Genomic DNA, 27871 nt, shown 5'->3' on the forward strand with positions numbered 1-27871 from the left:
GCAGCCATTCAGGGCGAGTTTTGCAGCCGTGTTTACAGATTGGCTGATTCTGTGATAAGTCCCGCCTACTCGATCTCGGATTGGCTGCTTTCCCAATCTGTTACATTACCGAAGTGTTAATTAAGGGAGGTGGAACCACAGACTGCAGGTTTGCGGCAGTTTATTGACATTTTACAGCTATACGTTAAAACTTTCCTGTATGTAACTGCATGATTAGGTTGTTAAGTCTCCCTGAACACTGTAGCTGATGATCCATCCTGTTAGCTGCACCCCTCTTGAGCCATTATGCAACACCCTGCTTCTGTTACATTATGCAATAGTGTGGTTACTTGATGTGCACAGAATTGCAAATATGTACAGAATAATTGTGTTTTTCCCACTGAAACCAGATCTCTACATATTGTTGTCAAGGTTGTTTTCAGGCAAAATGCAGAAGTGGATACTCTTCATGCTCAGTTTTGAGGAACTGGTTCTGCTGTAATAAGTTGTTATTGTGTAGATTAAGATTTTAGGAACAAAACACTACATGTTTGTGTGTATTGAACTGACTTGTGCCAGCTGGAAGACACTACAATGTTAAGCCCATAAATGTATTTTGCCAATAGCCTCTACTTTATGTACCCCTATAAAGTATTTTAATACAAGTGCATATGTAAAGGTTTAACTATGTAGATTTTACAATCCACAATAACATGTTTTAAGATTTAAAAAAAAAAAAAACATCAGAAACAAAGTGGTAAAAGCAAAAACAGTTGAAGAGCAAGTGTTAGGTTTTTAAAAATGTCAGTTCATTTTTAAAAAGCTATTATTATATTCCTTCTTATTAATATGTATTACCAACAGTAACATTTTTTTTTTAACATCTAGAAGCAAAGGCAGCAAAACTGAATGAGACGTCTTTTTAAGTCGGGCCTGACAACAACCAGCAGCCACTGACTTGCCGACTTGAGAGGCTTAAGGTCACTATGTGGACAGTGCAATTCAGGAATGTACTCGATGGCCTCTCTGAATACCGCCTGAGAAGTAATGGGTACATTTTTAACTTTAATTCTAAACTCCACTGGCAGCTCCTTGCACTTTGTCTTTGTTAGAAAATCTAATAGCTTCATCTAATGGCTTCTACTTAAAGCAATTATTTTCCTTAGAGAGAAACTTTTTTTTTCTCCTTCACTCCTTTCAGTTTTTTTTCAAAGTAAAATTTTGCAGATAAAAGCACACGCAAAGTGACAAAGCTGTGTTGTGGTGAATGGGCTTTATTGGCATTCATACATACTCCTTACAGTCTGAGCATTCTTAGTGGAATATAAAGATTTAGCCAGGACTTAGCAATGCAACTTTCACACAGACATTTATCAGGGATAGAGTCACAAAGCACTAGTTTACTGCTAAACATCAGCAAAGCACACTCATTCTTGCGATGCCATGTGACATGATAGCCTACATGCAGGCAAAGGTAGAGACCTGGACTGTTTGCAGGTCTAAGGCACTAATTTTTTTACTGTCAAACCTCCCAATTTCAATACAAGATTCAAACAAATGAACACATTTAACAAACCAAACTACACTCCATCATATTTTAACAGCACACACACACACACACACACACACACACACGCACATTTTACTTGCACCCAGTTATTGATGCATCTACGCTACCTTAGCTGACAGTGAGGCTAGTCCTTCTGTTAGAGTGATTTTGAAAGCACAGGTATAGTGTTGTTGCTGGGTCCAGGGTAATGTTTTACCTGGAGAATTTTTGTACATCATTCAAATACTTCATCAAGACTTTGGTTTCAGATTTCTCCGTGCTACATTCAGATCAAGTCTCAGTTAGTGTCGTGTAGTTGTGCTGCTTCACACCGGAAGCTGGACTACTATGTCTCTGTCAGATATGTTGAATCAAAAAGCACCAAAGAGACTTGCCTAAATGTAACACAGGAACAATGTGAGTTCCAACTCAAGCCAATAACATATTGTACATAGAAGCTAACTTTCTTTTTTTGCAGCAAAATTATTACTTTTAGCAGTAAGATACAACTAAATTTCAGCCTTGTGGTAAACTAAAGCCTACAAAAAGCTAAGGAGAAAGAAAGTGAAGTGCAATGGTCAAGTAATGGCCTACTGTGGCAGTTCTAAAGGGCAACATAATCAAAAGCACTAGTAGCTTTACCCTCTTGTCCCAGCATTTTCAAACAATCTGCTGACCAAAGGTATGGAGAAACACACTGCACCAGATATCAAGTAGTCAGCTTTCCCTCTGCTCTGTCAGCTCCCTCTTTTCAACAGGCTCCTAACCTCACTACCTTCTCAAACAGTGACTTCCACAGCCCAAAACAGTGACAACTTGACAGTATTTTTTTCATAATAACTGTAAAAAATATAAGGATTGTAGTAAAAATAGCCCCAGGGCTAGTGTAGGGGCGCAGTAATACAATCAAACATGACAGTACTGAACGCAGGGGAATCCGATTATACTCTTAGATTGCCCCCGAATCTAACAAACATCAACACAAACACATAAACACTGTAAAAAAAAAAAAAAAAAAGTATAATAATTAACATAGCAGAGAAACATGAAAAAGTCAGTTTAGTAACACGTAGCCACAAGGCAAATCAAGTAATGGAAGAAGGGGTTGATGGCGTACATCCTCTCCTTCATTGCATCCTGACTTAGACCTCCTTTGTGCTGGCCTTCATCTTCTCAACTGTTTCCTGTATTTGAAACAATGAAAAGTAAAAAAAGAAAAACAAATATGAGATACAGCTTAATACACTGCAAAAACTCAAAATCATACCAAGTCTGTGTGTCTTATTTTTAGTCAAAATGTCTCATCCCATTTGATTTAAGATAAATTCACTTAACAAGCGACATTTCAGCAAGATGGAGGGACTTGTTTTAAGACAATGCATCTTAAATATCTTGTTAAGTCAAACAATCTTGAAATTATCTTGTTTTGAGTTGTATTTTACAAGAAAATTCAAAATAAGTTAAATACATCTCAAATTAGGAGGTTACATGAAAGCAAAAATCTATTTTTGAGTGAAAAACTGCTACTATTTTTTAGCATGTCTGGTTTATTTTAAGACACCTAAGCTTTACAATCCTTGTAAAATATTGTTTAAAATAAGTTTTTCCAGCTAATTTTAAGATCTCAATATTCTAAATATCACATCTTATTTCAAGAAATCTTACCAAGCCATTTTTCACTTGTTCTATTGGCAGATTTTTTTCCCACTTATTTCAAGGTAAAAGTTCCTTGAAATAAGTTTTTTTTTCTTGTTTTGAGAAGGGCATTTTTTCCAGTGTATGTAATATTCTGAATAAATAATGCCTTGAGTACATGCGTCTACGCATCTACAGGCTTCAGATTTTACACGTGAATGTTTTTTTCCATTAACATTGTATTTTGAAGGTGTACTGTATCTAAAGGGAACTTTTACCCACAGCGCTACATTTGTTTAGAGTGGCATTATAAGCTGCACCTCTGGGACACAGAGTACGTGACCTTGCTGATTCAGCCATGGCCTCAAGCCAGATCCCTACAGCTATCTTGTCATTCACACGTAAGCATGTGCACACACACACCGCATAAAAACTCTTCTTTATGTAGAGCATTTTTGCTGATCTGTGTCTATTTTTAAGTTAACTCACTCTTTGAAATACACATTATTAAGCAATTAGTAACTGAGGCACATCCACAGCCTTCGAAAATTCTGTAAGAACATGAAAACTGGTGCCGATGATCCTTTCTTATCTGAAATCTGCCCTCTGTGCCATCACTACAACATAGTTTTATTGATCTCACTTACAAAACTTTTTTTTTTTTTTTTATTTCACAGCTTTAGATTTATTGTTTTACTTTTTTATGCCAGGAGTGATAAAGCGGCTGATACTGAGGCTCACTGGGCTGTGTTAGGGAGGTACACACTCATAAAAATTTACACCTACCAATTCCTCTGTGAATTGTATTGTGCTGCCTGAGCGATTTGATTCAAATACGCTTTGTCCAGAAACACATTGCAAGCAATCAAGGTTATACCCTGAAGGAATCTAAAAGCAGACACTGAACCTATGGCTCACGTTTGGGATGTTGCATGGACTTTAAAACCGAGTGGCGGACAGTGATGGATCTTTGAAATACACTTTAATAACCATCAGTGCAGCCACATGGTGTGGAAAGTTAAATTCTGGGGAAGACTTTCAGGATGGGAAGACAAAGGGGAAGGGCTTCTGATTTTGATTTATGTCGTCATTAATATGACTGATATACTTTAGGTGGATTTTCAGATTAGAAAAACAGACCTGGTGCTTGTTGAGCTCAGCCACACGGAGGTTCCACTCCTCCTCAGTCATCTCTGCTCCAGCATCTGCTGACTCATCCGCAGTCGCCTGTTTGTCTGGACAGATAAAAAATGGTTGTTTTGAAGAATAAATCACGGAAACGTTTCGTAGAATAGACTAAATAAAGATGGCTTCCAGCACTTAAACCTACCAGTGCAGGTCATGGCAGTGCATACCCAGTTACCGCATGCACAGACGCAGCGGTTACACTCAACCTGGGTCTCTGCTCCGTCCTCGTACGTTTCATCCTCCAAGGCACATTCTGAAGGAAAAAACACATGACAAGTTATCCATCCAAGACCACAGATAATAGGCCGTAGCAGCACGGTAAGGGGGAACAGCACGACACTGATACCAATTTCCATGACACAGACTTGTCAGCATTTCAAAATACCACATTATGCCACACAGCTTAATTGCCCTGTGACATGCTGCTAGCTGCTTTTAGCTTAGTCATGTATAGTCTGAAAATCTGCCAACACCCACGATAAGCAGAACTTTAGGAAAAAAACAGAACAAGACATTTTTCAAAATGTCTAAAGATGTGCATCATTCTCTTGAAATCTCCTGGCTAGAAAATCTTGATTTCCGTGACCAAAGGAATCTTGTATGCGTTTAAAAACCAGAGTTTTAAAAAGGAGTAAACAGTCAGACTGCCAAATGTGTGTGTGTGTGTGTGTTTGTGTGTGTGTGTGTGTGTGTGTGTGTGTGTGTGTGTTGTTGGATCTGGTGAAGCTCCAGGGTTCAGTACTTCATAAGCGCTGGTTGACAGAGCAATGCCTCTGCTTCCTGTGAACTTTATCCCAGATACATCGGCACCAGATGACTGAGCAGACTGAAGCGACTACCATGAAACTGTCTCAAATTCCTCAGAAAAGAGCAGCAACTCAGCCTCATTTCCACAGTTTGGGCCACACTACTGACATTTTATCATTGCATATATATATATATATATATATATATATATATATATATATATATATATATATATATATATAGTATGTCTATCAGTGTGTAACTTTACATTCCACTATGTCAAAGTATAGAAAGTATTGCTTTAAGCTCACTCTTCTCTGGTGGATTGAAGCCAGGCTTCAAGCAGTTCAGGAATTCATCAAAGCTCAGCTTCCAGTCAGCGTTCTCATCAGAGAGCTCAATGAGGGCATCAACACACAGGCTCCTGGGAAGCACAAACACACATGCAAATGCAGAACAAATATTAGCTGCCACATACAGTGACGACAGGAAACTACAGAAACAATAAGCATGCTGTGGAAATGCTAATTAGTTTAGAGGTTATTATTCCACAGAGTACAGGTGTTTACGCCAGCACAGGCTCCCACAGGAGGCCTTCAGTAATGTTTGCTCTGGCCCAGATAGGGTTTAATGGCTTATCCAACGTGCCTTAAAATAGCACAAACAGATACGAGTCTGTATGTACAAGCATTACTACAGAAGAAAATGTTTGACAGCGAGTGGAAAAAAAATTGCAAACAGTAGGAAACTGTTGCTCCTTCACCCCGTTCTCTTGTGCACACTCATGAAAATGCGAAAAGCCACAAACACACTGACCTAAGCAGCTTGTTGCTCTCCTGGTCTGCGTAGGACTGCAACTCCACAACCGAATCATTGTGCTGGATGAATTTGAGCAGCTCAGAGGAGTCCAGCTGAGAATCACCATTGTCGTACGACTGCAAAAACACGGAAAAACACAACAAAGTCACAGTTAATGTCTTTGTATGGTTGAGCAGGACTAAACAACATGGTTCATATTTCACAATGAACTATCTGATTCAAACATTATGTCTCCAGGATGAAAATAATACTCTGAAAAAAAGTTACTGGAGGCTGTGATTTGTTTTTAAGTCTCTGAATGGACTGGCCCCAGAATATTTATCTGTTTTGGTGCATTAACCCTCTGAAGCCCTTAGGTCAGCTGACCAGATGGTCCTGGACGTTCCTCGACTCCTCATGAAAACCAGAGGAGATCGAGCCTTTGCAGTTGTGGCTCCCACACTGTGGAACGCATTTCCCCTCTCTGTGTGGTCTGCGAATAGCCTCTCCATTTTTAAAACACGTTTTAAGACCCATTTGTTCACCCTGGCCTTTAGCTGAGCAGAGTCACTTCTACTGGATCTTTTATCTGTTTTAATTTACTGTTTTATTGTTTTGCTTTTATTGTTTCTTATTGTTGATGATTATTTTACTGTAAAGCTCTGTGGTTGGCCATGGGCATTTTTAAATGTGCTATATAAATATACTGACATTGACATTGACATTCTGTATCACTCGCCAAACAGCAACATCAGTTATATCATTGATGCTCAGTAAACAGGTACTGAATCTAATCATCTGCTGCAGAAACTTCCTGTTTTGACACGTGCACACTCCATACCAGATAACTAGTGGTATTTCCAGTTATAATGGTTTTTATTGTTCCGCTGTAAAAGTTAACAAGAACTTGGCATGGAAATTTAGTTTCCAAATATTCTTAAGAAGTTATTATTGAGCTTGCTAATGACCATAAAAGCTTCTCTGTGATATTAAAGTGTAATCTGCTCCACTTTAGCTCTACTAATACAGACAGGTGTGTATGTCTTTGCTTCATTTTTTCAAAAATCAATAATCAGCTCTTTGCTTTTATTGAGCAGTGGGTTGTTTTCTGTGTACAAGACTTCACAGCTGTTGCTTTAATCCTGATATACATTCTATTCGTTGTGTGTAATGTGGCCGATAATGGTGATGTCATCCAAAAACTTCACAATGGAGTTCTCTCATTGTCTGGGAACGCAATAATTTCCCCACAGCATCAGCACTAGGGAGCTGGGCACATCCTTGTAGCCTGTGTTTCTTTTTGGCATAACGTGAAAAATTCGGTTCAAATAGTTACTTTTGGCATTTGTGTTGTGCGTCCATCGCTCGCACTGAATTAATACCAGGAGTTGTGCTTTGTTTGTATGTCTTGGCTTTGCAGTACCGTCTCTGGAGGACAACTTCACAAAGGCTTTAGAAATAGGGTGGCAGTATTAGTGCTTGACCCTTCAGATAGTTTACCCATTGCATGACCTATTTTTGTTGTTTGTGTAAGACAAATGAAGTGAAAACATTCATGGGATACTATATAAAGCTAGGAGTAATAAAAATGGCTGTAAAATTTTTTATTCTGGGGAAGACCGGACAAATAAATACAGTTGCTTCAGCAAACAGTTCAATGCACCATCTGCGCCTCTGCTTTAATGTCATTCATGTGAGACCATGAAGAGGCAGGGGTCCTCCTCTGCAGAACAGAGATCCTCATTAAACTGAATTACAACCATCAGCTGACACGCTTGAAAGCTGTGTCACATGAATAATTAGGCACAGTCCCGGGCTGCTTTTAAGGATCAGGACGGTTGGAAAAGGCCCGTACGGACAAATAAACTGGGGTTTTCACTAAAAGAATGGCGTTGGTGGAGTGGGGTGCACAAATATAGACAAGGGTACATTCTGTCTTTCTGCAACAGAGAAAAATAAAAGCCCACCTTGAAGTATCTGAGCAGGATGTCAGAGAAGTTGGACCCCTTGACAAACCAGCCATCTGGGACAACCTCAGTTTGCAGCCACTGGATCACGCGACTCCTGAGTTCATTGCGGTCAGCGGCGTAGCACACAACTGCAGAGGTGGGAAAATTTCCAAAGGTCAGCAGCATTAATAAATAATCCAAATGATAAAATTTATCATGAAAGAGTTAATTGACCCCTGTCCTTGTGTATATACATCAGTATTTCAAGGTTTGTTATGGCCTTTTTGTTAGACTACAAATTATGGTTAGTGCACATGTCTAATAGCAAAATGTACATACTAAACCCAACCCATCTATGAACTATTATCTGGATCTTTATTATTTCACAAAAAAACTGTAAACACTGTTAGTTGTCAAAGCATAAAAAAGAGAGCAAACATGCAAACTCACCTGGACTGGCAGCGGCCTGCTCTGCTTTCTTCTCTAAAGGTGATTAAAAAAGAAAATTACATTTGAGACTAAATCAATTGCACTGCCTTGATTCAGATTATTGGAGATGAGCTGGCTGTCACTGAGCAATTGACCAAAGGTCTAAAAAGAGGACAGTGTGATGTAACGGTTTTTCTCTAAGTGCCTTTTCTCTCACTGATCAATGTTCAGGCCAACAGGGACACAAAGTGTATGACATTGTCAAGTGAAGTGTGAGAAGTGAAAGTTCACTCGAGATAATATTAGAAGTATTAAGAAGATGAGTAGAGGCCACAGGTGTGGATGGAACGGCAGCACAATGTGTGTGTGTGCGTGTGTGTGTGTGTGTGCGTGTGTGCGTGTGTGTGCGTGTGTGTGCGTGTGTGCGTGTGTGTGTGTGTGCGTGTGTGCGTGTGTGTGCGTGTGTGCGTGTGTGCGTGCGTGTGTGCGTGCGTGTGTGGCCATATATGGCTGTCTATCAACCCAGTCACCTCTGATTATCAGCTCCGTGAATATGTGCTAGTTCAGAGATCACATACTAATCAGTTCAATTAACTATGAGCAACTTTATCAGCACTTGCACCATTTGCCAGGTGAGTTGACTGGCATTATTCACAGCATGCCAGACAGGCTTTTTGGCCTTTCTACCTCACACACATTATAAATCAGTGAGTCATTAGTTTAGTGAAAATCTGAGGCTCTGAGTCGATAACTGAAAATGTACTCTGATGAAAAATGATTGTGTCGTGGTTTAAAGTCAATAGTGAGTCATATTAGAACAATAAGAGGCTGCTGTTGACAACAATAATAACAAAGTTGGAATATTTAAGTAGAAAGAGAGATATACCAATCCCATAGACAGGATTGTTCATGGTGTCAACGCTGTACTTATAAATGCAGGTTTTTAGTCAACAGCATCACAAAAATTCATTGTTGCCACTACCTATTTAACCTAACTTTGAGTTAACAATGATGTGAGTTGTTCCAGCAGTCCCCGGCTTCACATTACTTTAGATCAAACTCATTCCACTGAGTTCTTTGCAGTAAAGTATTTTGAATTTGGAAAACAAGGGGAACTGGTATTGACTTAGTGCTTTGTACTGGCAGACAACTTGGGCTGAGGAATCTAAATCAGCATCTGGAGAGAAAAACTTTGATCGCTATGTTCACTCTCAGGGTTTTTCCTGGCTCAGAATGCGACTTTGGGGGGTGATTATGCACAACAGTAAGCATGCTTGGTCCCTGTACAGTAGAAGCAATGAGTTTATGTCACTTTTTTTGACAGAAATCTATGCACCGCTCTGTTATTTGTGACTATTTAATTAAAACACATCTATTTTTCTTGAGTAAATTAAACCCAAAATGGTTTAAAAAATTGAGATGTTTGTGTCACTATTACTGCACTAGTGATTTTTCTTTGGTGCTGGCTTAAACTTCTTTAGGGAGGCACCAGAAATATGCCTCCATGCAGGAAAAACCCTGCTTCTTAGATGTACATATACCACCAAATAAAATACTGTATTTCTTTTGTGTTTTCCAAAAGCAGAATAACTAACAGAAAAGTGTCTCAAATCACGTTTATAGTACCATTGTTCAGATCTGGCAGGTCGTCTAGACAATCAAAGCAATTTGCAGACTATCGGAGCACTTTACAGCCCTTGATAAGAACATCTCTTTGATATAAAGATGATAACATGATTATGGTCTTAACCTCCCTCATGCGTGGATAATTTACAATGAGTGTAAACGTGACATTGACAAAGCCAGGTGTTGCTAAGTTCAAGTGGAAAGTTGTGTGATAGTGATGTTATCATCCAAAGTTTTGGGGCTCGTACCCTGGCAGTGTCCGTCGTGGGCCACTTGGATCTTCAAGCCGGTCAGACAAGCATCTCTGTGCAGCTCACAGTGATTCCTGTAGGTCTTGCCATTGCTGCCACACACTGACCTCTTGTGGGGTTTACAGCTCTGAGCAGAGAGAACAAGAAGAGTGAGAATGGAAGTGAACTTGGGGAAATCTTGTTTTGCTGCAGGACCCCACACCCAACACTCACCTCTATGCACAGACAGCTGGGCTCCCCCTTCTCATTGACAGCACACTCTCTGCCGGCCCCACAGAACACATTGGCACACACTTTGCTTTTGCTCTGCAGCTCCTGAAAGAAATGAAAACACATCGTTGGCGCTCTAGAAATAGTTTGTACTGGTTTCACACACAGGGCGGCGCTGTTGCTCTTCTAACTGGACTACTTAAGAGCATTAAAAACACGTTGAGCACATATTTAAGACACAAATGCGCCTGTAGGACTCAAATTTTACTGTCACATTAAGTGGTGTGTAATCAAGTTTGATTAAAATACTTCCTCTTCATTCAATTCACAGAACACCCAAAATGACAGATGGTGATCCACCATGAAATCATGTTTCTGTATTTGTCTGTTAATTAGCAAGGTATTTCAAATTAAAATAAGGAAAAAATTAACATAACTACTTGTGGTTCTTCAACATATTGTTTAATTGGAGCCACCTGCATATATTAGTTCTGAGTCATCCCACAAAGTTTGATAGCATTTCCCCTCTAGGAGATGCTCTATCCCCAAATGATGAATTAAAAGCCACAGTTTTTCTGGCCTTCATTTACATTCCTGGTTGTTGCTTTGTTCTTTAACAAGTAATTTGCATTTCAGTGTCTGTACTTTTATTGAGGTCTCTGGAGACGCATTCATAGTCATCCTATCAGTGATGGCCACACTTGGATCAAGAAGTCGGAGAGAATTAAACAAGTCAGTGATGCAGATTAAAACAGTATGTGTGCAGTGGGAACAAAGAACGAAGACGGGGCGAGAACCAGCGAGTCGGAGTGCAGCCGACCTGTCAGCCCCAAAACACTCTTTTCTTGTTCTAGTTTTTCTCTCTCGGCTTAAACTTTCTTTTGCGTTGCATCTCTTGCTGACACTTTATCTTTTGTTTGTACATTTTAGCAAATTGCCAACAGATTCCAAAAATGAGTTCAGCGGAGCTGCAAACCCACCAATCAGAAGACGCCAAGCGGAGCCTCCAGAGCTGTTTATGACCCTCATTACCTCCTCCTCTCCCCCGTCTGTGCCCCTCTGCACATGTGTGTATTTGTGTGTGTACTCCAGTTTGCATGTGTATACAGGGTGTTCCCACATCTGGAGTCAGAGCTGTGTTTTCCTTTGGGCCCATTCCCATGCTATGTGAAATCTTTTCTCCTCCCTGTTTCTCCAGACTCCCCCTCCCTCCTCCCTAAGCCGCTGTTTCCTCTGAGACGGAACGTTGGCCTTGTGTATGTGTGAAGCACGTGAGCTGGCTTCCAAAGTTTCTGTGTGTGTGTGTTTATGTGAGCACGGTCTGGTATGTAGGTTAAAATGGAGGTGGATTGTTGTCACTGAACCTTCATAAGCTCTAATGATAAAATATAACAGGATGGAGCTTGAGGGTTGAGGGGAGGAGGGGGGGAGCAGTCACATGCAAGCATCGCAGCGGAGCAAACTTTAACTCAAAACTGGCGAGAGGAGAGAGGATTTACTTCATTTCTATGCACGGTTCAGACACACACATACACACTTGCACTCCTAAGTTGAGGTCATGGAAAATCTTCAAAGCGATCCTTGTGGCCTTGAGCATGTTGGACAATTCAGTTTGTTTGACACAGATGGGCTAGAGGCCTGTTGAAACCTGTAGAAACCTCCAACAAGAACATGAATAATGGATGAGCGCCTGAGATGAAACTGGTAAAAAACGTAGGAGCTCCGTCTGTCCATCTCCCTCCGAGCAGAACCGGCAGAGGATCCCTGACATTTAGCTAATGAATACAGAGGCAAGAGGTCCCTTTTTTTTTTCTTTTTTTGCAGTCGATTCAAGTGGATTGTTGCCATAGTGAGCGCATGTACAGGCTCCTGTTGTGGCAAGATCAAAGAAGTGTCAATCACATGAGGCGAATGGAACCGGTATTGTAATGAGATCACAGCAGAGCGTGTTGTTCAGATGTCACCACTGACACAGACATAAAACACAAAACTGTAGAAAACAATGGACAAAATGGCTGCATGTCACCTTCACCAAACAACAGGAGATTTCCTTATGTGGTCATAAATCATGCCTGCATGTGGCCTGGAGCCTTCAGTGTTGATATGAGCAGGACCGGCCAGACATTCTCCTTTATTACCGAGCATGTTCCCATGCACAATAGTAGCCCAGCTACAAGACTCAATCTCAGGTGTAATTTGGTATTTACACCGAACCTTGACAATTATAGTCCTACAAATATTTCCAACAATATCCAGGTTTCATTTTCATCTTTCTCCTCCACATCCCTTCCGTTCATTTCTAGAACAAGACCAATAAGAAACACCAGTGCAGAAATGCTCAAGGTATGTTAACTACCATATAGTATATCCTCAATACAAACTCTGAAATGGATGTTTTATCTTTCTTGCTGACGGTTAAATGAGCAGAGTAACACCAAACCGAGGTCTGTAAGCTAAATATAAAGCTAGAGCGTGTAGAGTGTAAACTTAGGTTAGCACAAAGAAAAAGATTAAAATAGAACTCTGAAGTTAACTGATAAATATGAAAAAAAGGTTTTTTTCAAGGTTTTCTCAAGCCTTTACATTAATTTATGTGCTATATGCTGTTTCTGGGCCAAGTCGATTTTTTTTTTTTTTTTTTTTTTGCTGGTTGCTTGGCAGCTGAGTGCCAGGATAAGACTTATATGATGTGACAACATAAAATGTGCTATTTAGTAAGCTCTAAAGGTGTTGGCAGATAGATTTTTTTTTCTTCTGACAGAGCAAGAGTAGCTGTTTCATCCTGTTTGAGTCTTGCTATGCAATGTTAAGCTGAAATGTGTTTTGGCTGCAGCTTCATATTTAAAGTCTCTCTCTACAGTCATTTTTTAAACATCTAAAAAGTCATGTCTGTGAATTAAAGTTACATATTAAGAAGGTATTTGCATAAAAAATAATCCCTGTCTGCCTTAAAAAAAATTTTAATGTAGTTTTTTTCTTCCTGGAGAATGCACAGATCTATGAAGGTCTCCCATCTTGCTGCAACTCAAGCACACCAGCTCATCTATGACTCTGCTCAAACACTGCAAAACTGTTCTTTACACTACCGAATGGTAACTTGTAATATTGGAGTAATTCTGCCAAACGGGAATACAGCTCTGAAGATGGATAATGACATGGAAAACTGCACCCTGGTGGAACTGATAGGATTGGTTCATTACGTTTGTTATGCATGAAACCCGGAAAGTCTGAATCTGCGTTTTTTAAGCAGTTACCGGTACACTGCAGATTCATGGTGGAGTTGGTCAGCCATCATGTTAACTGCCTATTTAAGTCATGATATCTCTTCAAGCATGTAAAAACATCATATAGTCATATTCACAAGGTAAAATAAACTTGATTTTCACCTTTAATCTACAGATTTGAGAGTGTTATCAATGTTCAACTATCTTCACATATCCCCAAATTTCATGCTCCTCCTTTGAGATATCCACTTCGGAACACCACTGCATTTTTAGTATGTACATGATAAAGATCATCAGCAGAGAGAGAGAGGTGCAGATCAGCACCTCCAAGTCTGAGACCAAGGTTCTCTGCCAGAAGCTGGTGGACTGCTCCCTCCAGATTGGGGGAGAGTTGCTTCCCCAAACGATGGAGTTCAAGTATCGCGGGATCTTGTTCACGAGTGATGGGAAAATGGAGCGAGAGATGGACAGGGGGAATGGTGTGGCGTCAGCAGTAATGCGGGTGGTATACTGAATCATCGTGGTAAAGAGTCCATCTACATTCCAATCCTCAGCTATGGTCATGAGCTCTATGTAGTGACCGAAAGAACAAGATCGCGGATACAAGCAGCCAAAATGAGCTTCCTCCGCAGAGTGGCTGACCTCAGTCTTAGAGATAGGGTGAGAAGCTCAGATATCCGGAGGGAGCTCAGAGTAGAGCCGCTGATCCTTCGCGTCAAAAGGAGCCAGTTGAGGTGGTTTGGACATCTGATTCAGATGCCTCCAGGGAAACTTCCTTTGGAGGTTTTCCAAACATGTCCACCTGGGAAGAGACCCCGGGGCTGACCCAGAACCTGCTGGAGGGATTATATATCTCGTCTGGCCTGGGAACACCTTGGAATCCCCCAGGCAGATCTAGAAAGCGTCACCGGGGGGAGGGACGTCTGGACTGACCTGCTTCATCTGCTGCCTCCGCGACCCGACCCCGGATAAACGAAAGAAAACGGATGGATGGATGGATGGATGGATGGATGGATGATAAAGATTGTCCACTAACTCGACCATAAGCAGAACTCATGTAAACACACTCATTAACCCAATCACCAGCAGAGCTGACATTAGAAAAAATGCACAAGCGCAGCACAAACAACACACCCACTGTGGGTGTTCTAGTTAAATGATATGAATTTTTCACTGACAACAAATGATGACTTCTCTCCCATTTAAAACCAATCACAGAAGCCAGTGCTGTGGTAAATGACTAGTGAATGATAACAGAATAAACACAGTCCTCGGTAGAAAAGTCTGCCTCAAGCATATTACTGATAGCGTATATATACACACACACATTTCACAGCTTATGTCCCTCAACTCTTTAATTTTTTTCCATTTTAGTCTTTCTGTCAAGAGGATGAAATTATTTAAAGGTTTTAAGAAGATTAAAAGTTACGTGATTTTTCTCTAAACCCTCAGAGCATGATTTCCATCTTTCTCTTTCTGCATCTCTAATTTCTGCTATTCCCTCCATCTTGCCATTTTATTCCCAGTGCCGTGGCCTTTTACAGCTGCGAGAGATGTGCCGGTGAACCGAGACGAGGCCTTGCAGCGCTTCAGACGTCAGAGGAGGAAAATAAGAGAGCAGTGAGAGGAAGAATACTAACCGGAATTTATTAAGACAGACTAAGTATTAGGAAACAAGCCGATGGTGAAGATATAGGAGGGAAGGCGGGGTTGTGTGCACTAGTCAGTTTCTCCCCTGCCACATGTTGAATGGCTGCATGCTGAGGCAGACTTGAGTTAAAGGGCAATGTATTTTCACTTCAGTGCAGAAAAGCCTCTTCCGTTTTCAGCTGCTGATGAGGAAACAGGCGGTACAACAGCAGCAGGGCAAGATATCTGCACAGACCAACACATAAACATCATTAGAACATCTGCCAGCACAACCTTCTCATCTCCTTGTCCTTTCGCACATATTCACACTCAAAACAGTATGTGCATTTTTGTCTTTTGTGCACATTGTGTGCTCGTGAGTACAACTTGGAGATGTTCCATTGATTCCAGTGAGCCAGTCAATGCCTCTCTCCTGTGGATGTCACTTTACTGCCACTGTGAATCCATTCCCACAATGCACTCTGCCCCTCATTAGCATAGAAAACATTGATTTACAGATTGTAAACACGCTGCAGGGGGATATGCTTACACCAGCAAACAGCATAATGGAAGTTGCTTAAAAAATAAGTGCATTAAATCGCGAATGTTGCTTTTCCGTTAATAAAAAAGAAAAAAAAAGATCAGTTTAAACAGCTGGATCAGTCCATTTGGTACACCGAGCCTCAGCTAATGCAATCCGATACATCAAGCCCGCAGTCCGATCCTTCTCACATCGAGCTTTTTCTTCCTCTCTGCCGCGTTGGAGAGGTGTTGATTCAGCGCTATGTTCAATGTGGAGGCTGTGTTTTCTGGTTCTGCATTATAAAAAGGTGAAGAGTGGTTCAGCTTCACTTGCATCGACACCTCTATGACACACAGAGTTGCAACAAGAACTGAATGCAAAAAGCCTCAACAAGACAGGATTCATTGCAGGGGTGTTGTATTGGATTTATGAAAAGCATCTAGATGTGTCTAGTAAGCATGCACCTCGCTGTAAAGATGGGACATTAGACCGCTTGAAACACTTAAACATTGACTAAATCCATCTTATCATTTTGTGTTTTTGTTTTTATTATTACAAAGCTTTTATATATATTTTGTATTTTGCACTGTATGGCCTGCACCTTACCTTTCGTTGTACTTGTTGCAATGACAATAAAGTGAATCTGAATCTGAATCTAAAGATGGTAAACTCCTTCACACTGCCTCACTTATTACTGTAGAATTATTTACTTTACATACAGTGTCAGAGAGCAGGCATTCTTTTAAAACTTATTTAATGTTTTCTAATATTCTGCCACCTTATTTATTTTACTTACAGTGCAGTTACATCTACATTACTAATTTCTGACCTTTCAACAGCAGAAAGCTGCGACAAATTTGAATAAAACCATGACAACCATGTTGTGTGTTAATTTTATGAAAATGGAAAAACACTGGCAAACTATTGACTACAGAACTGAGAATAAAGTAAAAGATTTAGATATGATGTTTTGATAACTTATCTTCATAAAAGGAATCGTATTTGGGAACTCATTAGAGACTTGTAATCATGATTCTGACATAAACATGAAGCAGTCAAGTCAAGACAGGCATTAAAGCTCCCAGCTGTGGCCTGAAGGCACCAATCTGTCTCCATTTGCAGATTTTGAAGGTGTTATTTATAATAAACTTAGTGCTTAAAATCGGGTGCTAATACTGAACATCTTATTGAATGTGGTTGTTTTAACCGCTGTGGGGACGCTGCATGCATATGAATGTATTAAAAGAGTAGTTTGGCATTTTGAGATTATTTGTAATGACACTTTTTAGCTTTCTTGCAGAGAGTTGAAGAAGGACATGAGTAAAACTGGAAGACTGGATGTATAAAGGTATACACAAAGGAAAAGAACCAAAACCAAAGCGTTAAATAACAAGTTGAAGTTTCAAGTTGGACTGTGAGTCAGGAAGTTCTTGCACTTTCATTTAACTCTCAGCAAGAAAGCAAAGAAGCGTATTTCCTGAAATGCGTATCCAGAGTCTATACATGGTCTAAACAAATGCTGATTTACAGATGTGTGAAGCATCTTCTTGTTGTTCAAAGCAGAACCGACATAGACAGAGACACTCCGAGTGACAGATGGACAAACAAATGTGGAAACTTCACCCTCACAACCTCGAACTGCAGCCCAGCGTTTTACAGCTACAGGATGTGGAAGCGAGGCAAACAGACAAGAGACAGAATCAGGAGAATGAGAAGGTAAGGGAGGGGGATGCATTCCTGAGCTGTGTTGTGCCTCAGCCGGGGTCCGACACAGTTCATCTTGAAGCCAAAATCTCCTCAGTATCTGGGTCACAGAGGTGCCCCAGCTCTCCCCCTCTCCAGCATTTCCTTGCTTTTTTCCTCGTGGTCTGTCTCTCCAGCTCTAAATTGTCCAACACGCTCCAGCTTCATGACACCCATGGACTCATGCCAGGAGCAGAAAAGGACGGAGAAGGGCTCAAACTGAGCAGCTTGTTTCCTCCAGCCCATAAAGACCTCCTTCTCGCTTCTCCTTAACCAGGCCTTACCAGAAAAGAAGTGCAGCGCAGCCAAAGAAGAATGAGAACCACTCTTACTCAGCACACACTGTAAGCTTACGATGATCCAGCTTCCTCCTTTAAGGAATTCAGTCCAGCTTGTGGCTAAATCCACCACACGGGGGAAAACATCACAGACTATCACCGGCTCTAGTTTTGAGTCGTTTTAGAAAGCTGTAGTGTTTGTCCTCAATAATTCAAATCCCACAATTCTCAAACTCTCCCTTTCGAATCTATTCGACTGTATCTTCATTCATATCAAATCAGTTTCAGCCTCTTCTCTTGAGATCAGATCACAGTAAAGCCTCCCGTCAGAAACACACATCCATCCCCCAAAAATGACACAATCTACCGACACGAATCCTGTGAGATCAAACGCCCGGATAGAATTTCATGGATTATATGACAACTGATTGACAGTGAAAAGCAAAAAAGAAAAGACGAGTCGTGTCCTTGGAATAATGAGGCCAAAGGAAGACTAATTTGAGTCTTTTGTAAAGATATGAGCGCGTTCTAAGAGCTCCACGGGTGGTCTTAAACGCTCTCCCAGGAGGCCAGGTCTGAGATTAAACCTGCAGAAACAAAAGGGACTCTGGGTAACGGCCAGTTTACACTGATCTGCCTTGTTATTCTTCTCCCTGTCTCTTATTCAGTGTGAAAGGAATGCACCAACGGACGGGATGATGTCACCCCAGTCTGCAGCTTCTTATTTTACACCCACGAGACCCGTTGTTCAAGAGCAGAAATGCAGCAGCTACACCCTGACAGAAACGAGGAGAAGAAGCCAAAAGCGGACGACGACAGAAAGATGAAGTACAGTCAGGAAGGAAGAGGAACAGAGAGAGGAAGGAAACCAGAGAAAGTAAGAGTGAGCGGTAGAAAAGAAAAGCAGGAAATTAAGTCACAGTCTGGCCACATCTGCTAGCAGTTAAAACTGCTGTGAACCAGCCCCCGCTTGCTCTCCAATGTTCACCCTGTTGTGACGCTACCAGGACAACGGTGTCCCCTGTCTTCACCACCTGTTTTTGTCTCACACTCTATTCATTCAAACCCCCCCACTCTTTGCTTCTCTCTTGTCACCCTTTTTATTCCCTATAAAAATGAGATCCTGTCATCTGTTTCAGCTTCCTCCCTCTTTCTCGACCAGATAGCCTTCTTCTTTCCCCCTAATCCTTTTCTAACTTTCCCTCTCTCCCCACTTTGTCACCTTTCTCTCCTCTCTGACCCACACCTTGCTCTGTTCTGGGCATTCTTCCACCACCAGGGGAGGGGAAGTGAGGGCGAGAAGGAGGGAGGCTCCGACTCATGCCGGGGGAATGAGTGGATTCCCTGCCCTCCTCTCTGCTCCCTCTCTGAGGCCAGTATTGGGGCTAATAGCTAGAACGCGTTAGTAGAAGGAAAAAGGCCCATTTACAGGCTGTAGGATTGTGTTTGTTGTGTGCAGCCATTGAAAATCTGTCGCCCTACGGACATGCATGAGAACAAACCTTTATTGTCCGTCTGTGCTGTGACGATATTATACCCACATATTTTATCTGGGACACATGCCAGGTCTAATGAGCTCTAAGTAGGCATGTTTGTACTTTACTTGTCCTTGCTGTTGGTAGAAACCTTTGACAAAACATCAGGATTTCATGGGAGCTGAAAGGACTGATTGGCTGATCAAATTAATCAGCAACTGAGTCAATATATAATTGCGGGACTTTTTGTAACATAGTTCACAGCTATCATAGTTGACATTTTTGCTCTTTTCAGGCCTAAAATCAACATGGCCGCCTATAACCAAACACATGGCATTTTTACAGAAAGATTCTTCTAAATATTATATATACAATTGAGTAAAATTGGTTTTGAAAGTTATTTATAAAGATATTGTAGCAAATCTGTTTACATGCAATAAATCTACATTTGACTCACACACTACTTTATATTAAATAACTAAGAAAGCCTTGGAGTTTTGTCAGTCTTGTTTTCAGGAGGAAATGACATCATGTGGAGCAGGTCATGTGATCTGGAATTAACACACTTCCTTGAGAGGTGTTTTTGGAATAGGTTTTCCATATAAAATTTGATATATTGCCAAAATAGAAATATCTATCAAGATTATCTCAACTAAATAAAAAGAACACAATCAAAACTAATTTTGAATATAACTCATTTTATTATTATTTAGCTAATTAAAAGGTGGTTGATATTAAATTCGGACAGTTATTTAATTGACATTTTAGTGACATCCAGTGATTTTTTATGAATAAGTAATTGTTTTCATAATAAATAATTATGGAATTTGTAAAAACATGATCACAATGAACATATATGTTTTTTAACTTTTAATAAAAATGTATGCAAGATATATCCCATGGATTTCACAAGTCTCTCAATTACATATTGACCCAACTCCTCTGATAATTAATGAATTGTATCAGTTCATTAACATATAAAAACACCGGGTATTCACTAGTTCTAGCTTCTTCTGCTTTTTGCTCTTCTAACCTGAATATATCTGGGTTTGGGGCTGTTGATCAGATAAATTGCAATAACTTACAGATCTTGCAAATCCAACTCTTCATCATCCTGTCAAATTTTTCTTTGATTTTGTGCTGGATATTCAAAGTCATCCCCCTGCTTCACATCTTTTCTCATGCATACTAAAGCAACAATAAAATGTCTAATAAAATAACCCAAGCTCTAAGACTGACATCTCCATTCCCTGGACGAAGACTGTCATGTGCAGTTGAAGCTTCAAAAAAAGCTGCTACTTGGGCCTCTGAGCTTACATTTCGTTACTGCTCAGACAAAGACCTGTGTTTGACATGTTTTTCTGAGCACAAGGCTGACCTCTATTGAAGTCTTTCACGCCACACCTGACAACTGCTACACCCACATGCAGGTGTGGGTCACAAGTTGACTAATGCTTTATGTGATGGGAGTGCAGTACTGCTTTTTTATAATGTGAAAATAATCTGATCCTGGTCATTTAAGTGGAGAAAGAAAATCAGGCTGCAGCTGATGATTATTCTCTCTATGATTCGATCTGAAGATTGGTTTCTCAGTGAACTGTTTGTTTTATAAAATGCCAGAAAATAGTAAATGAAAAATGTCCATCACTGTCTCCAAAATACACACTTACAATAATTATATTGGGCTTAGTATTACAGGGGCAGCAAAAAGCAGCAGATCCTCACAATGCAGACAATGGAGCAAGGAGATGTTTGGCATTTTTAAAGCAAAATATTTTCGGTCAACTTTGGTGGGTCGATAATAAAAAACACAAACAATGCAGTCTGTGGTAAATGGTAGATGATTTCTTTTTCTAATTTCTTCTGAAATGTAGCAAACAGCTCTGATTCATTGCATTGCAAGAAAACAAAATTTGTTCCATGTGGCAGCTGCATCAGTTCACATAAGCCACTTTAAACCTGTGGTAGTTTTATGGGTTTTCTGCTTAATGATGGAAGAGAACAATAGCAGCCAGTTAATCGCTCATCCTACAGTGGGCCCTTTTCACAAAGCAAACAGCATTCCAGATGTAGGACCTGATATCAGAGCGCATCTTCACAGGCCACTGAACACAGGGCAATCTCTGCTGGAAGTAAATCAAGTTCATGGCTTCAGGTTTAAAGCCTTGAAATATTTTTTTTCACCCTGCAAAACATGTCCATGATGTTTTTCATATGCTAGGAGACACGTAATAAGCACAAAAAAGTAGTAAATTCTACAGCTGGGTGTTTCCACCTTGACACTGCATTGCACCGATAACAGTCCCAAATATACAGATTCATCCAGGATTTCAGTTGCAAAGTGTGACTTTCTGTGTCATTCGTCTTCTTTATAATTGATTTCGGTGAGCTGGTGTGCTCCAGCTGCAGCAAGCAGGAAGTTAGATGGAAAGAGAGGCAAAAACTTCATGGATCTGCACATGTTAACAGGAAGCAAGTTGCATCTAAGACATTTTAAGGCCGGCAGGGATTATTTGTTTGTTTTTAGAGGATAAATCAGTGACCAAACAGAGACTTCATCATGTCCCACTAATAACGCTTTCATTGCACTTGACTGCAGGTTTAAAGAAAGAATAAAGTGGGAAGCTGTCATCATCTATAACTTCAGGGGGTCTTATTGAATGGACTGATTTTAAGCCTTTCTGCTAAAACACATGTTTAACTTTCAGTGCGAAAGAGTAAGTTAGGTATGTCACATATTCATTATCTGTGTCTTACAAAGTCTTTGAGTAAGACTTTAGTGTCCGCTCTTTCTCATTTGTGTGTGTTAATTTATGTGCGTAGTGCCTTTGAGTGCAGAGCGCCGATAATGATAAGACACCAGTACAGCTGGTAAGCTAAATGAGGACTCCTTTCAAGCCAAGCCAAGAGTGAAGAGAACACACTGCAGGGACATGAAACACAGCACACCCTCTCTTTTTTTCTTCTTCTTTTCCTCTCTACCCCCTCACTACACAGCCAAGCCTTACCTCACTCCCAATCTCCCCTGTTATAATTGCATGACTGTGGCTCCATCTCCTCTCTGTTTTACATCACTCTAGCTCACCGCCCTGCGCAGGATCCATGACTGGATGTTGAGCTACAGTAATTAGAGCAGGCTGATAGAGACAGAGGACACAGCGTCCCCTCATGCTCATGTTCCCTCCACCTGGGCAGATATTTTTAGCCCACCTTGAATGAGAAAGAACAAGCATCAACATGGCAACATGGCGGGGTGCCTGAGAGGCCGTGGCTCAATCAGAGCATGCTACATATCCAGGGCCACAGTAAGGAAAGCCAGCCACTCCTGCTTCTGTTTGTTCTTTATCCTGTCAACTGTTGGACCAGAAGGCAGGAGTCTGGCTGCGTTGCTTTGCTTACTTCCTCTTGACGTCTGCGTTTGCTCAAAATCCACTGCGCCCATAACTAAATTAACCGCTGTGTCATTCCACCCTGTCACCATGGATGATGCAGGATAATACAATAACACTGCATGCCATAAAAAAAACGGAAATACAAACAGTGGTCTCTTTCCCTCGCTCTCTGTTTGTATGCGGCTGTGTGTGCACGTGTCCCCCGAGGACACAAACTCTTATGACTTTCACTACGCCTGCATCCGACCTCCTTTGCATATCAAGCTCCCGGTGTGTTTGAGTAAAACATCAACATTTTACTCACAAGATGCATATCTCATTTCCAGCCTGCAGACACACACACACACACACACACACACACACACACACACACACACACACACACACACACACACACACACACACACACACACACACACACACACACACACACACACACACACACACACACAGCTTTGCCTGAGTCTCAACCCCGGCCACCCTGCCACACTACATTTCTGAGCAGCTTATCTTCAAACACAGCAATTTCTCACCTCAGGAAGCACACAAACACTCTCCTTCATAATAAATCAGAAGTTAGTGTCCAGATTTTAATAGCCTACACTCGTGCCAGCCAATAAAAACAGCAGTCCGCGCATTCCACCATCCAAACATAACCCAAATTTAAACTCTATAGGTTCATCAGATTCACTTCTGACCTCTTTAAGACCGGCACACTGGTATGCCAGCTCAGGCCCTTCCCACGGTCAGTCAACAGGCCATATATTATCAAGGTAATTACCTTTGGAGAATAGATGCCTTTCCTCCCCATTTACTTAGTGGCTACACTCAACAGAGCCTGTTGTGTGCTCTGTCTCCACCACGCCATACCTCACAGAGCATGGTCATGGATTCAATAAAGATGCACACAATGGAACATTTAGCAGCCAGCAGGCAAATTTAGGAACAGCGGCGGAAGGCCAGCGGGGAAGGAAACGCATGCCAGGCTATGAGCGATGTTGCTGCATTTGAGACACTAATGGCCATCTGCATTAAGCTATAAAGATAGACTAAGCAGCAGACAATTGGTTTATCTGGTGTCCCACATTTGGCACAGCCGCACGTCGCTGAAAAATCTACACTCTAATTAGGCTACAGTTATTCCCCTGTTTAATTCTTCATCCTGTAATTGTTGTGCAGGACAACGGAAGGAGTCAGCACAAAGCCAGGTGTGCAACAGCTGTGTCTTTGGGGGTAAAGGCCATCAAGAGCCACCTGGTATGTGTGTGTTACTGTTTTTTTAAGGAATGTATCCGGACATAAATAACTTTTTTATGAAGGCTTTTATGAGACGTTTGATATCACTCTCATGTGCGGATGGCATTTATAAAGCTACAGTGAACAGCTGGTTAGCTTAGCTTAGCTTAGCACAAAGGCTAAAAGTGGGAAACAGCGGATTAGGTGCTCGTCTGTTTCTTGGCTCGGACCAGTTACCAGGCAACCAGCAGAGACTCCAAGAAACTGCTAACGTTGCTATCATTTTTGAGCTTTAGAGGCGCTGGTAGTTGGAAATTGATCACAGTTGAACAGATGGAAAAAAAATATTTGCGCCACTTTCCAGTCTTCATGCTAAGCTAGGCCAGCTGGCTGCTAGTCTGACTTGCTGGAGATAGATTTCAAAATCCCCTTCACTACGACAAACAGCAACAACAACCAATGAGTAACAACTTACACAATGAAAATTCCAAGCTTTGTCAAAGGTTTGGATCATCATATAAAGCCACCCAATCACTGCTGCACTCTGTTTTCAGCACCACCCTAGATAGTCGTGACTGACAAAGAAATACAAACACGCCAGAGTGATTCTCCCCCTAAAGCACATTTATAATGAGGTGCAGTCAGACCATTCTACACAGCGCTGTGTAGCATTAGAGAATAGTGTGGCAATGCAATTATAACAACGCTATTGATCTTCTCACCTAGCTCTTGGTAACAAAGTTGGATTCGCCCAAAAATTGGTTAAGCTGATTTTCAGATCTGATATTCAGTATTTTATTGATTATTGGTTTAAATTTTTGAAAACCAATAAAATAAATTCATTAAAAAAATATATGCTGCTTTGGCTCTGATGCAGTCACTTCTCTTGATTTGCAGTCACCACATGGTGGTCTCAAGCAAAATCCCATATAAAGCACAATGTTGCTGTATGTGCAACAAGTCCTTGCATTGACGATTACATGTTGAGCTGTCTACTTCACAAAACACATACATTTCAATGAAGTTTTGTATTAGAGTTTGGCCCCTACAAAATTTTGACCCCAAGATTTTCATCTTCTCTGCAAATGTACACCGATTCCAAATGTCCGTTATCATTCCCCTTGATGTTGACCCTTGATGTTGAGAAAAATGTCAGTCAACCGCTATACCAAAGCAAATTTTGCAAAATGTCTAAAGCTAGTTCTATGAGTCCACACATACATGACTTTACGTCCATCACACTGTTCAAGTGCTGAAACTCGTGTGTTGTTTGAGTCGGTCATCTCCGTGTGCCATCAGGCCAGCTAATCTAACAGCACATTACCTCTGTGTTTACTCAGAGGCTGGGCTACTTAGCGCTGCAGTGCGAGACCCACAAGGTGAGCATCCTGACAACCCCTGAGCACACTCATCACCTCAGACAAACACACATGCTCTCCGAATGACCACCCAAACATCGTGTTTGTGTGCCGTTGGAGCAGCTGCCAGTTGGCAGAGCGTTTTCCACCACAACATCCTACAATATTGATGAGGTCGGGCCATCAAACCCCCCAAAGAGCGCAGAGGTTGCGAGATATACACAAACACTCACCCACCCTTCTTTCCTTTTCACAGCTGTCTGTCACTCCTGTGTCACTCTTGTCCTCTTATGGCAGCTTTTGCCGTGCTGTTAACTTCACAACTCCTCAAAAAAACACTGAGACTAGGAGGAGGGCTTATGTGTGGTCCAGCAAGATGGAAAATGTGAAGACAGGAGAAAAACTGACTTTTCCAGTGCCTCATATGTGCACTGATTTGAATGAGAAGAGACTGGTCCAGTGGCAATTTAGGCAAACTGTCAAGTTTTCTCTGCAATGAAGCCCATAATTGCGCACAGTGCCAACAATAATGGCATATTTGGTTCTCCTTAAGCAGATAAATATAGCCTAACAACATACAGACCCAATACTGTCTGGAGAACCTGGTGCATTTTATACCACTGCACCATGTTTTCTCGGATAATAGACTGATCCCGACCTTTTCCAGATGTGTTCTAGCCGTCTAGCTTCGTGAACAAAGCTGCTGTGTGTGACTCCAAACAGACAGCTCGGTGCGTAACGGTGATAAAAGTGTTTTCGTGCGTGCGTAAAACAACATTTGGTGCCAAACCTTGACCTAACAAAGGCAATATTTTCCAAGTTAAGAGTGAAAATAACCAAACTTACCTCCGCATTAGAGAGAGCCACGGCCAGCAGAAGGAGCACAGCGACACTTCGCAACATCTGGACATGAAAAAAAAGAGAAAGTACGGTTCAGAAGGGAAAGAAAGAGCAAATGAGCGAGCGAACATCGGTTTTCACGCCAATTTCTCGTGTTAGGAAAACTTGTGGAAAAGCCTGGTTTCGGTCTGCTACGTTACCTTTGTGGGAAAAGCGGAAATCTGCTCCGAGAAAAGGTCTGGATGTTCGTCGGGACGCGGTCGAGCAGAAGGTCCGTGATTTCAAGAAATTTGAGGAGCGCTGTGGAATTCCTGCCAGTCCGTCAGTCTCTCCTCCTCCTCTGCTCGAGCTGCGGCCAATGAAAACGTCTGGAGTCCTCCGAGGACGTTTACAGAAGAGTAGAGGAGGGGGAGGAACCAAGAAGGTGTGTAGGCTGGATTGTGTGTGAATAAATACATTTTTTTGCACTGAAGGTACTGCTCGGTTGGATATTCTCTGGCTTCAGATCCGTTACTATTCTAATATAGTTTGAGTTTATAGCAGTAATTCCAACCTTCCTGTAGTGATCCATTAGATATAATGTAAGTTCCAAGTGACATCAGTTGTTAAATCATCTAGTATTTTTATATTGGCTTGTTTTTAGATGGTTAAAGCTGTATTAGTTTATTTCTGGCCACTAGGGGGCAGACGAACTTCAAAATAAGCTAAATAAGATGTTCTGGAAATGAAAGAAACATATTTGTAATGTGAATTTTCCTTTGGATTTGAGTTTCTTGACACTTGATGTGTCAGTGTGATGTTCAAGTGAAATTTATTTTTCACTTTAGATTTATGTTGGGGGAAGAATGTGGTTGTTTGGATGTTCAGATTTCATACAATATAAGTTCACATGTATTTGTTGAAACTGGATACCTGTACTACCAGAAAAAAAAGTATTTTTTAATTTCACAGATTTTTCCTTTTTTTAAAATACATAAAAACATCCACAGTTATCCACAAATGTCCACATTTATAAAAATAGACTGTAAATGCACACATAAAACAACACTAAAAACACACAACTTTGAACAATTATAAAATTTAAATTTTCCATCAAATCAAATGGATTTTTAACAATAAATCACTGTTAAAATATTATTGCAAATTTGCTGTAAATTTACAAATATTTCCTTTTTTATTTAATAGATGGAACCGGTAAATTCAAGTTCAATACTGTAAATATGTTTCTAAAATTACATAAAATCAACAACAATTAACAGAAAAAGAAGTATGCATTGGTTATGTAGTTTTACATAAATTTGCTTGTTGAACAAGAGATGCCTTGTATCAGTAATTATTATATAATGTAAGTAATTTAGTTATTTTCACACATGTAAATATCATTTAATAAACATTTAAATCTAATATAAAATTAAGGCTAGAAAATATCCTCTAAATGTGAAGAAGTACTGTAATTTTTATGATTATTATTTTAGTAGTAGTTTTCTTTTGTTTTATTTGGAGTTTTTCATTTGTTTTTGTTTTTTAAATATGTGCTGATGTTAAAAATGGAATTAATAGAAGCTCATTTGAGTCGACAGCAACTGAAAACATGCGCCCACACACAACCACAACAGAAGCCATGTTCCAATTAGCTCTGCCTCATTTTAAATGTGTCATTGCTTTTGCAACATTATCACTCTAAGACACTTTGCATAGAAATCCATAATAAATTTATAAATATATGTAATGCTCTTTTTGCCTTCAGAATTTAAAATGTGTGCAAAAGAGATTTTATGCATGTGGTTGTAGTTTGCCTGCATTTTTCATTCA

General features: G+C 40.6%; 1 protein-coding gene across 1 annotated transcript; it reads right to left on the bottom strand.

Annotated features, from left to right (window-relative positions):
• Window positions 1–1235: 1235 nt before the first annotated feature.
• On the bottom strand, window positions 1236–26412 carry fstl1b (follistatin-like 1b). The gene is made up of 11 exons (XM_023284705.3): window positions 26260–26412; window positions 26066–26122; window positions 10365–10466; window positions 10149–10278; window positions 8296–8328; window positions 7864–7994; window positions 5915–6033; window positions 5410–5522; window positions 4494–4604; window positions 4304–4398; window positions 1236–2712 (listed from the first exon to the last, which is right to left on the bottom strand). Exons 2-11 carry the CDS (start codon window positions 26120–26122, stop codon window positions 2671–2673), a joined length of 933 nt encoding a protein of 310 aa, XP_023140473.1. The 5' UTR covers window positions 26260–26412; the 3' UTR covers window positions 1236–2670.
• Window positions 26413–27871: the final 1459 nt, after the last annotated feature.

Source organism: Amphiprion ocellaris, chromosome 11, assembly GCF_022539595.1.
Source record: "Amphiprion ocellaris isolate individual 3 ecotype Okinawa chromosome 11, ASM2253959v1, whole genome shotgun sequence".
Taxonomy (NCBI): Eukaryota; Metazoa; Chordata; class Actinopteri; family Pomacentridae; genus Amphiprion; species Amphiprion ocellaris.

What these genes read in the sequence shown, in the direction of transcription:
- fstl1b (XM_023284705.3), bottom strand. Translation starts at nt 26,122, where the DNA reads ATGTTGCGAAGTGTCGCTGTGCTCCTTCTGCTGGCCGTGGCTCTCTCT. An exon ending in CCAGCTGTCTGTGCATAGAG is followed by an intron (nt 10,279 to 10,364) that starts GTGAGTGTTGGG and finishes CTCTCTGCTCAG; the next exon opens with AGCTGTAAACCCCACAAGAG. An exon ending in CCACGACGGACACTGCCAGG is followed by an intron (nt 8,329 to 10,148) that starts GTACGAGCCCCA and finishes AATCACCTTTAG; the next exon opens with AGAAGAAAGCAGAGCAGGCC.